A 16,416-nucleotide genomic window follows, 5' to 3' on the forward strand; every position below is an offset into this window, starting at 1 on the left:
CATATTGCCATTTCCTCACAATGTGGGGATACTGTCAACTACAGATGATGGGGATGTTAGCCCAAGACATGTTCTCTCTCTCAACCACAAATAGAAACCATAAACTGGATATGTCAACCATTGCTGGAGAAGGTGCCTGTCACAAGGTGGGAAAGGGTTTTTTTGTCAACAGGATGCCTATCACTTAATTCAGATGAGGAAAACGTAGGGTAATTGGCCCACTTAGAAAAATGTGTAATCCTTTTGCTCCCCTCACTTTCTATCTGGTATGCCAAATTTTTAAAGAGTCGCTGAGCAAATTTTGAATACATTAAAGGTAAAGGTAAAGGTACCCCTGACTGTTAGGTCCAGTTGTGAACGACTCTGGGGTTGCACTTTGATGTGCTTTCAAACTGCTAGGTAGGCAGGAGCAGGGACCGAGCAATGGGAGCTCACTCCGTCCTGGGGATTCGAACCCCTGACCTTCTGATTGGCAAGCCCTAGGTTCAGTGGTTTAGACCACAGCGCCACCCGCGTCCCTGAAATTAACTGTACCAGACTTAAACGGGTTTTGGAGCATGCTTCTCAAATTGTCAGGATTAAGCCATCTATAATGTATTCAAAAGGGACGTGGTGGCGCTGTGGTCTAAACCACACAGCCTAGGGCTTGCTGATCAGAAGGTCGGCAGTTCAAATTCCCATGACGGGGTGAGCTCCTGTTGTTCGGTCCCAGCTCCTGCCCACCTAGCAGTTCAAAAGCACGTCAAAGTGCAAGTAGATAAATAGGCACCACTGTGGCAGGAAGGTAAACGACATTTCCGTGCACTGCTCTGGTTCACCAGCAGCGGCTTAGTCATGCTGGCCACATAACCCGGAAGCTGCCTGCGGACAAACGCCGGCTCCCATGGCCAGTAAAGCGAGATGAGTGCCGCAACCCCAGAGTCGTTTGTGACTGGACTTAACTGTGATGGGTCCTTTACCTTTTTTACAGTTAATTTCAGGTGATGCAACCACTTTGACTCCTGGCTGTTGGTCAGAATATAGTTCAGTTGGACTACTAGGATATAAGATAATTCCCCCCACCGCCACATTTATATCCATGACACCTTTCCTATTTGACTTACAGAATTCCACTAGGACCTTTTCTGAGCCCTTCATATGCCTCTTATTACATTGACAGTAGCCCTTTTCAAATGTTCAGTGAATGTGTGCATAACAATATGAGAAAGAGAAAAAGTCTCTCTCTCTCTCTCTCCCCCTCTGTGTGTGTGTGTGTGTGTGTGTGTGTGTGTGTATGTGTGTGTGTGCAGGCTTCATCCCCATGGTCTTGAAGTCTGCAAACTGTAAGTGCATAGGATCTGCACAAACACCTGGTGAACACAGAAGGTGAGGCTGTGGATGCAATCATGATTGCCCTCCCTCCCTCCCTCAGTTCACTGGATGTCTGCAATGACCACTTACCGGGTCTAGCAGTGGGCGAGGTTTGCGGCCCGACACACAGTCCCACCGTCCTCTTGAAGCCACGCTGCTCCACTGGCCGTTGCTCTGCCCCTTTGGTTACCGCAGTGCTTGCTGGGGTTCCCACCAAACCCAAAAATTCAAATTTGACCTATCCATGGTGGCTTGGAGGCAGGACAAGAGAAGTGGACCGCATTGGAGCAGGCTTCACTTCCGTCCACTCCAAAAGTAGGAAAGGGGGCCATAGCCATAGCTGTCAACTCCCCCCTTTTTTAAAGGGAAATACCATTATTCCGAATAGGATTCCTCGCAAGAAAAGGGAAAAGTTGACAGCTATGGCCATAGCTGATGCTGGGTGCAATCATGATTGCCATCCCTCCATTAGTTCACTGAATGTCTGCAAAGGGTTTTACAAACCCAAAGGAAACTAGAATTATTTGATTTTAGATTATCTAACCGTGCCAAATCAAATAAAATGAAAATAATTCACTTTAATTAGATGGCTAATAAAGTGGCAAATATTAGGACAGGCTAAAAGATGAGCATGGCCCTGCAACTGAGATAGAGGACTGGAAGTCACAAAATCTGGTCAAATTTCATTCTTTGGAACCTCTAGGAAACTGACTATTTTTATCTGTTCAGAAAGAAGGAAGAAAAGTCAAGAATGCCTGAACAATATGTGTTTGGGGACTCAGAGTTCTCAAGAGGATTTCAGTTTCTATGACTAGTGTACGAGCAAGTATAAATCTGTAAGCTTCAGTGATTATTTTTAAGGAGTTATTCTATGAGACTCAGAGTTTTCTGATGGCATTATTTTCTCCTGGGAACAGGGGTGAAGAAAAAGCATTCTTCCCCCCTACAAATGGTTTCTCTACAATATAATTCAACCATCCAATTTCCATTAAGTTGTGTTTTTTTTTAAAAGGATAGAGAAGAAAGAATAGAAACCGTTATCTTTGATAACCTCTGGTTAACTTACGAATAGCGGGTTGGTTTGTTTTTTGGTAAGGTCGTTGGAAACCACCGATAAGTGACAGACTTGAGGAATTTAGTGGAATGGAAAACTACCAATTCCCATTGAGAGCTTGAGCATTTAGGACTGGAAAAGGTGAAAAGGATATTTTGCTAAAACAAGAATATGCGCTCGCCTATACAGCTGCTGCAGCTGAAATGATGGCATCCTCTAATCGTTAGGTACCTCATTAAGGACTTATTATCTACATTAATCATTGCCTTAAAGCAAGTTGAACTCCAAATGATAAAAGTCTCATGTCTTCTGCTTAAATGTTAGGCCAGTCATTGCTGTTTCACATGGCTGAATTTGAAATATTTTCACATATGAACAAAGAAGGTTGCAGGAACATAGGGAAAGGTTTACTTGTGTTCCTGCCAAGAATTTGTTTGGTTTTGGAGTGTCCAAAAGCCAGACACAAAGGCAACAGTTCCTCCCTCATTTTTCAACTCCTTGATCAGTTTGGTTAGATTTGTTCATTCGTTCTTGCTCTACGTTTTGCAACTCTCTGATCTTCTTTTAGAGATTGGGCTACCAAAATTATACATAATATTATTGATCTTGCCATAGATTTATACCTAGGCAGCATGAAGCTGGCTGTTTCATTTTCCATTCTTTTTCTAATCAACCCTAACATGGATTTTGCCTTCCTAACACCACTGCACAATGAGCTGATATTTCCACTGAACTGCCTATCATGACCAAACATCTCTTTCCTGAAGAGTTAGGATATCATTATCTTCTTATTCTTCGTCCCCAGTGTGCCTCACATTATACTTTACTTGCTTTAAAAGCTTACTCGCAGTTTTGGCAAATTTGTCTAAACGATTTTGGTGAGAGTCTATTGGAACTTTGCATAGACTGATTGAGTTTTCAAATAATAATGATTTGCCCGCCTAACTGACTGCAGATCATTTCTTCATGTTAAATAGCACATGTCTCAATACAAATCCTTGTGGGGTACTCATTGTGTAAAGGGTGTCCCGGCCAATCTAATCCATCTAATTCATCCAAGTGCTTAACTTTCCTTTAACTTTTCTCAAATCTTTGTAGCTTGGAGGACTGTGATGCTTTGTCACTACAATTCTTTTTGCGCCTACCTATGGTTAGCTCCCCACCACCAATCACCAATCCCTATTGCAGTAAACTAGAATATAAGAGCCTGCCTTCAAAAATAGGGTGTGTCACATTGTCCCACAGTTATTTCAGTCCAGCCAACTGCTTCATTTGCTGCTATGAACTGTACACATCAGTTACATCACCTATGCTGTGAAAATGTTAGAACTACTAACGTTGGAGGGGGAAAACCCTAAATGCCATTTCATCTCCTGAAATATTAAATGAACTGATAATAGTAATTAAGGTGTAAAAAAAACCCCTCTGACTGGAACATTTATAATTATGTTCTCATTGTTCTTTCTTTTTGAACGTTACACCTTATAAATTATGTTCTTGACATTCTGTGGAACATTTTGTGCAGGCTAGGACTGCACATACGTACATCAATTTTAAACTGTTGCCAATAGTATAGTGAGCATAAATATACCTAAACTGTTGTCGTTCCTGATTAGAGTAAATTTATAGCCTAGTAAGCAGATGCATATTTGGTTTCAAGGGTAATCAAAGTGCTTTTCTGTTGTCCTGACTTAACACAGGGATTACCCAAATATTCTGTCAAAGATTTGCCAAAATAATCGGTAATTGGTTTGGCTTCTACATCTCTTTTGATTTCAAGATGTCAGTGTTACTTGCAGGATATGAGTTGGCCATCCCAAATATCACATCACAAGCAGGATTTCTGTATTGCCTCACGTCAACCCCGAACAGTATTTTCCAAAGTAAGAGGTGTGTGAACTATTTATCAGTAATTTATTAATATATTTGTAACAGTAAACTAAGAGGATTAGAGAAACAAAAAGAAGCTTCTAATATTTAAGTTAGTTCACACAGTGTGCCGCTAGTCATCAAATATAGAAAACAGATGCACAGTGCACACAAGCATGAATGAGGTCTTAGAAACATACCTGTGTTTCATGTGGAAGTCATCTCCCACTGTCATTTTAAGGTGCTTTGGTTGGCGTGAATGCGCTTCCAGCAGCCTGGTGACTCAAATGGAAGAAAAGCACAGTTTGGAAGAGGAATGGGGTACCTGTGGCCATCTAGATGATGGAAGTCTGGATTCCAGGTTCTCCATCCCTGGCTTACAGAAAGACAACAACATATATTAAAGCACATTGTCCCAAATAATGATGGCTAAACTTCTAATCATTGGGCAACCGTAAACATATATTGCTTTATTTCTCATTCTAAACAATATTAGTTGTAACATTTACATGGGATTAGACTCCTGAAACATGTGTTCTATGCTTGTGCAGCTGACTGGCTAAAAATCAATTGTGTATAGCTCTCCCAGCTTTTTCTTCCCTGTACAGTCTTACAGGTTCCATAACCTAGCAGGATTTGTGAGGAAGGAAGGAAGGAAGGAAGGAAGGAAGGAAGGAAGGAAGGAAGGAAGGACAGGCATTGCTGAACATCTGAAGTGAGGACAAACCAGGACGGACTTCTTCGGGAGCTGAAATGCAGGAATTAAGCTACACTAAGTCAACATTACCTGCACCAAGAACTGCCTAGTGGCATAACAGAAACCTAACACCAATCCCATAGCAATGAATAGGACAGGATGAAGCATATTAGGACTGGGCAAAGCATTGTCAGGCTTCAGGGGCTCAGCTTCCTCGCCGCTTGACCGTAGATAAGCAGTACAAAGAGAAAGCAGTCTCTTACCACTAACAGAACTGTTTAATGAACGCAGCAAAAGAACAAGCGACCGTTCTCAGAGTACAGGTGCTCCCACTAACAGGAAGCCATATCAATTTGTAGTAAGGTCTGTTATAATAATGCCTTCACTATCTAGTTGTGAATGATGTGTTGATTCTCAACAGCAAAATATTATCCCTAGTCATCTATTGTTGTGGGACAGCTGGCATAACTGAAGATTCCTGGTTCAGACCCCACTGAGGTCACTAGTTGACCTTGGGCAAGTTCTTTCTTCAGCTTAAGTGACCTCGCAGGTTTGCAGTGGGGATAAAAACACTTCATGCATTAAGGAGGGCTGCAGAAATTATTAAAAGTCCGTATTTTTATTACTGATGTAACATGACTTCTCACTTTGTTCTTTCCTTTCTCCCCCAGGTGTGATAGCCGTTGTGATATTCATCCTCCTTTGCATTGCTGCCATAGCTGTACGGATTTATAAAAAAAAGAGTGTATATAAAAAAAAGGAGGTGAAAGGATCAGAAAAGGAGGACAGTGCTGAGACCGCCCTGAAAAGTGAACTCAGCATGCAAAACACAGTCAACGAAAGTCAAAAGGAGTACTTCTTCTGATTCACATTTATGATATAGTTTATTAATAATATCAATGATGTGACTTCCTTGCTAAGCCAGGGGCTCTCAACGGACAAAAATAAAAATTTAAACGCTGTTGCACTCGAAGGACAAGCAAAATGGCTCTGAAACCTATTAAACTGCATATGTTCAGTTTCACTGATTGCGATGGGAGGCCTCTTTAAATGACATGCATTCCTTAGCTATTATAACGTAAATGCATTTTATGTAACAGTGAATTAGATATTGTAACCAATTTCATTGTTGGTAGTTTTCGGCTGTTCTGCTGTGACTTTCTAGAACGGAAGTGCATTCTGAACATGGGCTTTGAATGGGGGAAATCGTAACGCAGTTTTGTTTCTTCCTCCCCTCCTTTCCACTTATCCCCCACCCCAGCTCTTCAGGAATGTTGCTCAAATGAACTGTAATGTTTTCCTTTAACCATTTGGGTTACAATCCAAAGCAGAGTCCAGCACAGTTGATTGAGACCATTGAATTAATATTGTCTGAGAGTGCCTACGTCTGCATTGGATTCTGAACCTGATATAATACTTACTTTCCAGCAATCAGCTCAAATTACTGATATTGAATATGTTGTTTCCATTCATGGCTGACCAGTTCCAGTGTTTGTAGTTTAAGATGCACACACACACACACAAAACACAACCCCATGCTGTCTTCTGCATCATTTTTGCCCCCAAGTCAAAGTGTATTACTCTCTGAGGAATACTGAGACTGAACATAGAACACAGTTCATCTACAGCATGGGTTGCCAAATTTTGGGGCGGCCAGTGGGCACATGCAACATTTTGATAAAGTGCCATGGGTGCCAGACACAAAATGGCTGCTGTGAATGGTTTAGCGTGTCTCAAAATGGGGTGTGTGTGTGTGACATAATGGCTACCACAACCCAAGGAGAAGTCAAAAAAGGCAGGACCACGAAACGGTGTGTTCATGTTTTCCTCCCATCAATCACCCCATCTGTGGTGAAGAAAGGCAGCTATATTAGCTGCCTCCACACCCAATCTAATGGAGAAGTTATTTGCACATCTTCTCTGTTCAGAGCAGATGTCAGGATGGAGAGCCAATGAAATGGGGGAATATTTAAGGGGGTGTGTTCAAGGAGGAGAAGGCTGAGCCAGTGCAAACAGGAACTGAGCAGCAAGAGCAGCCCATCTCTTGTGTATTGTGGATTTTGAGGGATAATTATTGTGACCATTCACAGTTGCCATAGGAGATACTGGCAGGCACACTAGTGCCTATGGATGCCATATTGGCAAACCTTGCTTGATGAGCAGTGATCTCATAACAAACTGTGAGTGTCAGCTTGGTTGTAACTCATGCTGAGATGATTTTTCAGTGCCTCAACTGAATGAAGTTTCATTTTCTAAGAAGCCAGAGCTTAACTCTGAGCAAAAGCATGCCTGTATGTTGTAACAATATCTTTTGACCTATATTTGCAGGCAGGTTGTATTGGTAGCAGCAGGTTACAACCTTCCATGCATTTTTTTGCAAAAACATGGTAACCACAAAAGGCGAGCAAGGTTCTAGAATTTATTTAGGAGAGAGAGAGAAAGAGTGAATATTTCAAGCTTTTCATTATCTGAAAGCTGTGTTAGGAAGATTTTAGATTCTTTAGAGACCAAGGTTGTAGTTGCAAATTCTGCTAGCACTGTTGGAAACTCCATCACTATGGTAAAATCCCAGATTGGAGCAATATGTGTCTGAATACTGGAAACTTGCAGACAGGGCCACTGCCAGTGCCAGCAGTCAGAGGCAAATGATACAGATCAGACGTATTAAAGGTAAAATACAAAATGCAGCAACTGTGAGTCCAGATGAAGCCAGTTACATGATCTAAGATGCTGTTGTCATCAGGTTGTGGAGCAGACAAGGCAGGACACTCTGTGTGGCCACTCACAACCATGAGTTGTTCAGATTAAGGAACCAGCCTTGGATCAACATTATACAGAGCCAGTTAGACATCTGTCGGTTCCTTAAATCACCTTGGTTCATTTGAGCTGATGAGTACCACCTCTAGCCACCTCTGCAACACAGCAGAAACAAGCTAATAACTACGTCATTATGAGAGTTGCCCTGATGACACAGGGTTGGCCCTAGACCCAGCTGACAAAAGTCCCCAGTTTGAGTCTCACAGCACCTTACAACTATCACTTGACTGCCTTTCTCCCAGAAAAGAAAAATTGGATGGGAAGGGACCATTGGCATGTGATGCCAGTAGTCAGGTGCAAATTTCATTAGTATGCAAGCTCCTAAGGTTGAACAGCTCCTATGTCACTAGTGATATGTGTGAATGAAATTTCATTATACAAAAGTAACAGAATATGGGTTAACGGTTAAGCATTATGCATAGAAAGCAAGGTACTGACCTATAGTAACTTCTTGACTCTCTGCCTCAGCAGTCCCCAAATTTTAGACCTAGCTCTTTCTCTCTTCATCTTGCCCTGTCCCAAAGTTTGGACACTAGCAATCTTAACTACAATAGTATATGTGGTCTGGACTTGCCCTTCTGTGCAGTATTCATCATTATGAACTCCCAGGTTGCCCCTAAATGGGCTTACTTACTATGAGAAACATGACAGAAAGCCAAACAATTGGTTGGGTTCTTGAATGCATAAACATTGAAGAACATCTCCCCCCCCCCCAAATAGCTGAAGGTGGTTTGTGTTTTTCTTGGAACTAGTATGTGTGTATCATGTTCCTAATTATGAAATTAATTTATATCAAAGCTGAATACTTGCACCCCCCAAAAAACCACGGTTTGTTGGAATAAACATGAAACGCAGGCCTTCATCAACACCTCATTGGTCATAAATTCCCCAGATTCCAAAGTGCCATTGCCTATCCACTAACATTTCAGCCCTGTGTGTGGTTTTCCTCAGTCCTACGTAAGATGAGGGTGCTTTTTCTGTTCTTTTCTGTCCTGAGCATTGTGTGTGAGCACACACAGAGAGAGTGAGATAACTTCTAAGTCAACTGTGCCCTCTTTCTATATCCTTCCGTCTTTCTATATCTTCTCGTCTGGAATTTCATACCCTAGGCCCCTGTCCCATTCAGTTCCTCAAATTCCACCTTTCTCCTTTAACAGAACTCATTTTGTTTTGTTTTGTTTTGTTTTGTTTTTGCTCTTCCCAACAGCAACACAGGACTCCTTGTAACCTGCCGACCTGCCCCAAATTTTCTCTCCCAACCAAACTGACTTTTCATATCCTTCACAGAAGCTGCTCTGATGGTTTTACTGACCGATCATTTATGAAATTATGACATCACAGCAGCTCAGCCAATGGTGTGGGAGGAGAACTCACAGCTAACAGAGAAATGACACCTTAAATCCCATTCATATCAATATACTGTATCAACTTTAGCCTATATCCACCTTTAACAAACATATTGTGGCAAAAGATTTTTCCAGCCAGACTCAGCTTCATCAGATGGATGCATGACAAAACATGTCACAATCAAAATGTGTTACTCATTTTGAAGTTGCCATATGCTTTTGCTGCAACAGACTAACATTGCCCTTTTTTCCAAGGCTGAAGTTCTCGCTGATGCATCTGTTGCTTGTCTAGAATTGTCCCATATCCAGCATATACAATTAATTCATGATACTTGAATGTGCTAGTACACTTGCAGCCAAACCCTATCAGCTCGATGGTTAACTCTGATCTTATTTCTTTGATTATCATCCTGCCACCTTGATGTCATTCATGCTTCCGTTTTGCTATTATTATTCCGTTTTGCTTGGATCCACTTCTCTTACATGTCCAAAGAACTCAGACCATTGTGCCAGCCCCAGGTCTGTTCATTTTAGGGAATGAGCTTAGGTTCCTCATTGTTTCCAGAAGCATTCATTCAAGGTTATTATATTGCTGCTGTGACTAAATTGTGTTAAATCAATCTCTTTCACTCTCAATCTCTCTCACACAAACACACTTTCCCCCCTGAGAGTGAGAATCTGTCACTAAAAATATCCAATCAGATTGTTGTCCCTTAAAGGCCAGGCACTTAAAATTGTTGTTGCCATTTTACCAACTTTCAAAGGCACCTTCTACATTATTCTTTGTAAAAAAAAACCTCAAGTGTGAATAAGATGAAAATCTACACTTGATTTACTACATCATTTCCCTCTGATCTCTTATATATCTGAAGTTCATGTCATTTTTTAAAAAAATTCATTTTTATGTCTTAAGGAATGGTTATTTAAAGCTGCAATCCTAAACCCACCTACCAGGCAGTAAGCCACATTGGATTCAATGGGACTTACTTTTGAGTTGATATGTGTAGGATTGTACTGCAAATATTCCTTTGGTGGAAATCCTATAAACACTGACCTGGAAGTAAGGCCTTTTTAAAAATTGGATTTACTTCTAAGTAGACATGTATGGGATTACATTGTTTGGGTACTTTTCATAAAGGAAAGAAAATGTACCAGGAGAGTCCCTACATCTTGTGCCAGAGAGTATAGATTTTTTGAAAGAAAGAAAGAAAGAAAGAAAGAAAGAAAGAAAGAAAGAAAGAGAAAGTCTAAAGGATATCACATATTGTTGGTAGGGGGGGAAAGGATACCTTTTTGGTTTTATTTGAAGGAGTCTAGAAGATCTAGTTTGATTGAATGCTTATTTGTCTATAGTTGTATAGTGTAAAATAACAGTTTCTTACAGGAAGCTAATGCCCATTCATATTTTGAAAGTCAGAGTTCACAAGCGCATATGTCTACCTATGAATGCATATGTTACAGGCCAGATCTAAAAGATGAACGTGTTTCAATGGGCCCAGGTGAAACTAGAAGTGCCTGTTACCTTTGGGCATATGTTAATGGAAAGACTGTAAATAATGTTCTAGGTTGACCTGGGGAACGTCAGTACATGCTGACAAAGGCTTTTCTATAAATGCCTTGTCAAATTATCAGATGTGTCCCAATAGCCATTTTCTCTTCTTCATCTCCCAAGGTTTTCTTGGATATTTCTGCATGTGCGCAAATCTGTCAGGTGGGCTCAAGGTTCAGAATTTGCCTATATGACACCTACAAATTCAGAGGAAGCGAAGCAGCAGCAGCTGCTCTTTTGCGTCTTCATTTATCAATATATATGGCCAAATTCACACTGAGGCTTGTAAAGCTGCGTTTGGACTGTACCATTTCAGACTATGGTTGATGCTTATATGATCGAAAGTTCTCCATACGAAATAATAATCATAATAATCATAATAATAATCTGCCATAGAAAACTGGTGTGTTGGAGAGAAGGATTCTAACTTAGCTAGTTCAAAGTTCTTATGTTCTTGCTTTTTGTATGGACTGATTCCATCATGTGAGCCCCTACCTCCACTCTGCAATGGCACTTCCCAAAGGCCACACTGAAAACTGGACCTACAAAATGGTGGCTCCAAACTGCACTGATCCATCACAGACCATCCCTGTCCTTCCCCAGATCTTTTTGCTCCAGTTTGTAACTTATTGCCTCTCTGTTAATAAACAATCAGTTTTTCAAATAAAGTGAGGAAAATATTTTTTCAAGAATTTGTATTAAAAGTACTGAGGATGATACGATGATTCTTCCTTTTTCAAACAGTAAAAAAACATAGACGTGCACACGACATGCTAGTGAGTGTGGTTCTTTACACTTTTGAACTGAGCTGAACTGGCGCACTTACAGCCATGTATTGTTTGTGGTGTACATTCTGCTAACAGGCGAAATTGTGTGAGGCCCAAAGCATATGGGTAGGATGTACATGAAGCTTTGTGCTGTGGTCTTAACTTCTCATTGTTGCTGCTGCTCATATCCAGTTGGTTACTCTGATGTGGTTAAAATTCCTCCATCTCACATAGAAACCTTTTGAAATGCATCACTCTTTTGGCCAGCCAGGTATTCATCAGCAGTAATCCTGACTGCACCCAATAGGGATGTCTTAAGGCCTTTATAACATCTAGAATCCTACACTGGTTAACTTAAGGAGGACAGCTGAAAATTGCCTTCAAATTGCTTTATTCACACTTTGGCAATTTTTTTCACAATCCAGATGTGTCTATCCCTATTCCCACAATTTAGAACATTTCAAGAAAAATATCCAGCACAGCATAAAACCTTACTAAACTGGTTGATCAAGCCAGTTAGTAGGCAAGTTCTTATCTGAGAGACATGGGACGTGGGTGGCGCTGTGGTCTAAACCACCGAGCCTCTTGGGCTTGCTGATCAGAACCGAGCCTCTTGGGCTTGCTGATCAGAAAGTCGGCGGTTCAAATCCATGCAATGGGGTGAGTTCCCGTTGCTCTGTCCCAACTTCTGCCAACCTAGCAGTTTGAAGCACACCAGTGCAAGTAGATAAATAGGTACCACTGCGGTGGGAAGGTGAATGGCGTTTCTGTGCGCTCTGGCTTCTGTCACGGTCCTCCATGCACCAGTAGCGGATTAGTCATACTGGCCACATGACCCAGAAAGCTGTCTGTGGACAAACACAAGCTCCCTCGGCCTGAAAGCGAGATGAGTGCCACAACCCCTTAGTTGCCTTTGACTGGACTTAACTGTCCATCTTACCTGAGAAAAAGTGTTGTATAGAGGTTGGTCTCTGGTGGTTGGAGAGCCCCCATGATGACGAGAGATGGAGTTCTTTCATAAAAAGATGTTCCTTAAACCAAACCATGCATTGATATAAACGTGGTACTTTTCTATGGAGAGGCTGCTCCATTCATTTCATGGATGGAACACATTACCATTTCCTGTTAGTAGTATTTAAATGAAAGTGTTGTACTGTGTACATGGCTGAACAATCCCATGACCAAAGCAACAATAATTGCTTATCTATTAGTCCTTTTATTCAGCCAGTGGAGCTCCCTATTTAAGCTTCAAATTACTTTTTATTATATTACCGCCTCTGGAATAAAAATAATAATTATCCACTAGTTGATCTCCCATAGAGACACGGGTGATAGTTGAATACTTGCACAGCTGTGAACCTAACTACAGTGATGTTCTAGCCAATATTTGTCAAGATGAAAACAATGTTAAGACAGACTGGATTGGGGTGTATAAATGCAACCTAAGTGCAATATTTAAAACATGATGACTCAGCCCACATGGTCAAACAACATGGGAAAGGAGCCAAAATTTGTGTCCAATGGCCACATCTTGTCACCTGTGCTTTGGGCACATATGAGGTCCTACGCATGTATGCACATGGCATTCCTACACACAAGAGTTTTTAATATCATTGGAATAGCTGTTACTTCACCAACAACAAAACAAATAAGCATATAAAAATAGAGGAAACTGGGGACTCATTTCCCCCAAGAAAGAAATTTACTTACCCACAGCCAGGGTACACCCTTGTGCAAATTAATTGAAACAAAGCATGTTTTCTATCTTACTCGTAATCCTGTACTCAAAACAAGCATGATAAGTCAGTTGATCATTATGGTGTTGGAAGCCTGCAGCCAATAGAAGGAATGATGCGCTCACCACAATATATTGAGGTTCTACGAAAGAGAGTTATTCCAGAGCTGGAAAAGAGGTATTCTGATGGTACTGGGATATTGCAGCAGGACCTAGCCCCTGTCACACATCAAAAGTGGTGAAGAAATTCATGACAAAGTATTTGATTGGCCAGGGAATTCCCTGGACGTAAATCCCACTGAGAATTTGTGGGCTATATGCAAAAGTCGCCTCCGTGCTGTAGACTGTACGACTATGGAGAAGCTCATTCAGGCGCTGATTCAAGTGTGGTACAGGGATCCGAAAATCAACAATCAACAATCGACTGTTCAAAACTAGTAGACTCCATGCCAAACCATGTTCAAATGCTGCTTAAAAATAGCAGAGGTCATATCCATTACTAATGTACGTATATGTGAGTTTTGTACATGTATACGTGAGTTTTGTACAATAAACTACATTGTTTGTTTCAATTAATTTGCACAAAGGTGTAGGAAATTAATATCAATTAGCTTATTAATACTAATTAATTAACTGCTTGGAGAAAGCTGTGAAAAAAGAGTGCAATTTGGTAAGTGACTAATTTAAGAGGGCCTCCTAATGATACTATTCAATACACAATGCCCATCATCATTCCTTGATAACTGAAGTTATCAAGTATCTACCATTCTATAAGCAAGCTGGAGCTTGAATGTGATTTCCTACTTACACTTCAGTTGGGAAGACAGGCGAACTAATGCCAGTGTACTGGAAGAAGCAAAGATCACCAGTGTTGAAGCAATGATTTGTTGGACTGGTCATGTTGTGCGGATGCCCAGGCCTTAGTTTGCCTGCCCATGCATTAGGGTCTGCCGTGTGTTTGCCTCCAGGTTAAATACCTTACCACCCACAGCTAACTGTCAAGAAAGTGCCCAGATCTATGGCTCCCAGGCATGTCTTAACCCAAAACCTTTTGCGTGTTGAGTCCCACAATGCCACCCCAAAAAAATTCACACATCAATTTTTGTTTAAGGTTTTTGGCATAATTTTGGCCACAACTTTATTAAAAATACAAAAAATGTGAGTGGTTGCTTAGGCATTGGTTATGACTATCTGTCCTTGCCCCCAGGGACAGAGCTGGCCTTCCGGACTCCAACGGAAGCCAGCGTGGGAAACAAGTATTGGGTGAGAAAATGAAGCTGGGTATCAGTCCCTCACTTCTCACCCTCATGTTCCTGTGGGGCTTGCACGGCCCAAGTCCGATTCCAGGGACAAGGACGAAAAGAATGGCAAGCCCCTGGATTCCTTTAACGGAATTCCCTTTCCGCACCACCATTGGAGGGGTAGGCACTTACCCCTTCACCAACCAATTTTAACCAATGCCTAACCGCCAACCTTACAAGTTGTGACGATTTGCTACGCAGTAGGCAGAAACCAAATGGCACCAGCCAATTAGCCAGATGGCAAAATTCCTACCAGGCCCCTGCTCCAAGGCAGATGACCCCATGACAGGCATAGCAAGGTCAAGCGATCAAGAAACCCCCCCTATAAAAGGGAGGGTGGGCGGGTGATCCGGTGCAAAACGGCCAAGAGGACGCCCAGCGTTGGGCATCCTGTATTTAAAGACTCTGACGCCTCCTCCAAATTGGCAACAATCAAAACTCCCCAGCAACCCAATTTTAACCACTTAATGGCTTGGGTTCATCCCAAATCTGCCCAGCAACAGCAGGGTGGCTTGTATCCCCCAACCGCAACACGTGCTCTCTGTTAGGGAGAACACGCTTTAGCATTATATAGCCAGTGGAGGAGATTTCAGGAGAGTTGAGGTTGGGGAAGGTGTCTTCTGTGAGTCCCAAACTGTATAAACAGTATCTTGTTGCCCAGACTCAACGAAATCCTGAACATGAGTGGTCCTGAGGGCCTGGTGATACAGAGTGTATGTCCACACTTCCTGCTTCGTGCCTAGCAGTTTAGCATGGAGAAACAGAACTGTTGCTGCGCAAAAAGGTTGCGTTAAGGATGAAAAATCTTTCTTGTTAAAAAGCACAGCTCATCCTCTCCCGAGTGCCGTACCAGAGCAGGCAAACTCCCGTTTAATTGAACTGTTCAGTATTTTATTAAAGAAGCCTTAATTTGGCTGCAGAAAGCACAAACGAATCCCTGGTGTTTCTGATCATTTAATGAGATTGAGCATTCTCAGGCAGAAAGGGGGGGGGGAAAGATTTCAGAAATTAGTATTAAATAAAAGGATAAACAGTATGATGGCTCTGCAGACCTCTCAGAGTTTTCTTTCTCATTTTCTTTGACATTTTAGACACATGATTTAATGAATCCAATAATAGAGAGGGCAGAAGGTGGAGAAAATAAGTCAGATAATTTTTCTTTAACTTGTCCCTCAGAGGTGCATTTGTTTAGTAGTGGATTTCATTTTCATAATGATTTTTAGTCACCAGTTGTGACACAGCATCAGTTTAATGTGGGTATCAATGAACCTAACTTTTCTTCTTTTCTTCTTCTTTTGTACAAGGTATGGAACATGTTAGATTAGGGTTATTTAAAAATAAAATATGAGTAACAATTCTTCCCAATAGCCAATGCCAATTCAGACATTCTTTTTGCATGTTCAGACCCAGAAAACTCCCCCCTAAATAAATTCACGCATGACTCAAATTTTGGTTTTGGTTTTTGGCAGAATTTAGGGCACAACTTTATTGATTACAGAAAGTAAATGGTTGCATAGGCTCTGGTTTGACTAGCTCCCTGCCATGCAGGTAGTGTTGACCCAGGATTCCAGCATAGGTCAGCCAAGGGTGAACACCTGGATAAGCGGAAAGCTGGGAACGGGCTAACTCCGCCATGAGTCCCCATGGACTCATGCACGGGCACAACCCCCTCTCAGGGGTTGACCAAACCATGGAATCCCTGGACTCCTTTAACGGAATACCGTTCACATAGGGATGGCGAGAGCGTTCTCCCATCCCTATCACTTGAACCAGAGCCTATCCGCAACCTTACAAGTTGTGATGATTTGCTACGCGGCAGGCGAAACCCAAATGGCAACAGTCAATCAGCCAAGTGGGGGAAATTCCTGCCATGCCCCTGTCCCAATGACAGATGACACACGACGGCATAGCAAGGTCAAGCGCAACAAGCC

The 16,416-nt window shown here is 41.8% G+C and overlaps 1 protein-coding gene and 1 long non-coding RNA gene across 9 annotated transcripts in view; one reads left to right on the forward strand and one right to left on the reverse strand.

The window, feature by feature from the left end:
- The window catches only part of CNTNAP4 (contactin associated protein family member 4), a gene marked incomplete at its 5' end in the record, with an annotated part of 272,470 nt that extends 263,978 nt beyond the window's left edge, over window positions 1-8,492 (forward strand). For 4 of the 8 annotated variants that reach the window (XM_080972303.1, XM_080972304.1, XM_080972305.1 and 1 more), the window contains one exon: window positions 5,642-8,492. In XM_080972303.1, the coding sequence (XP_080828429.1) occupies window positions 5,642-5,835 (194 nt within the window). In that variant the 3' untranslated portion in view covers window positions 5,836-8,492. The other 4 variants (XR_013977143.1, XR_013977144.1, XR_013977145.1 and 1 more) reach the window with 4 other exon arrangements.
- Window positions 1-16,416, reverse strand: part of LOC308458380 — a 164,223-nt gene that overhangs the window by 135,595 nt on the left and 12,212 nt on the right. The window lies entirely within an intron of this gene.

The sequence above is a fragment of the Podarcis pityusensis genome (assembly GCF_964106645.2).
Source record: "Podarcis pityusensis genome assembly, chromosome: 11".
Classification (NCBI taxonomy): domain Eukaryota; kingdom Metazoa; phylum Chordata; class Lepidosauria; order Squamata; family Lacertidae; genus Podarcis; species Podarcis pityusensis.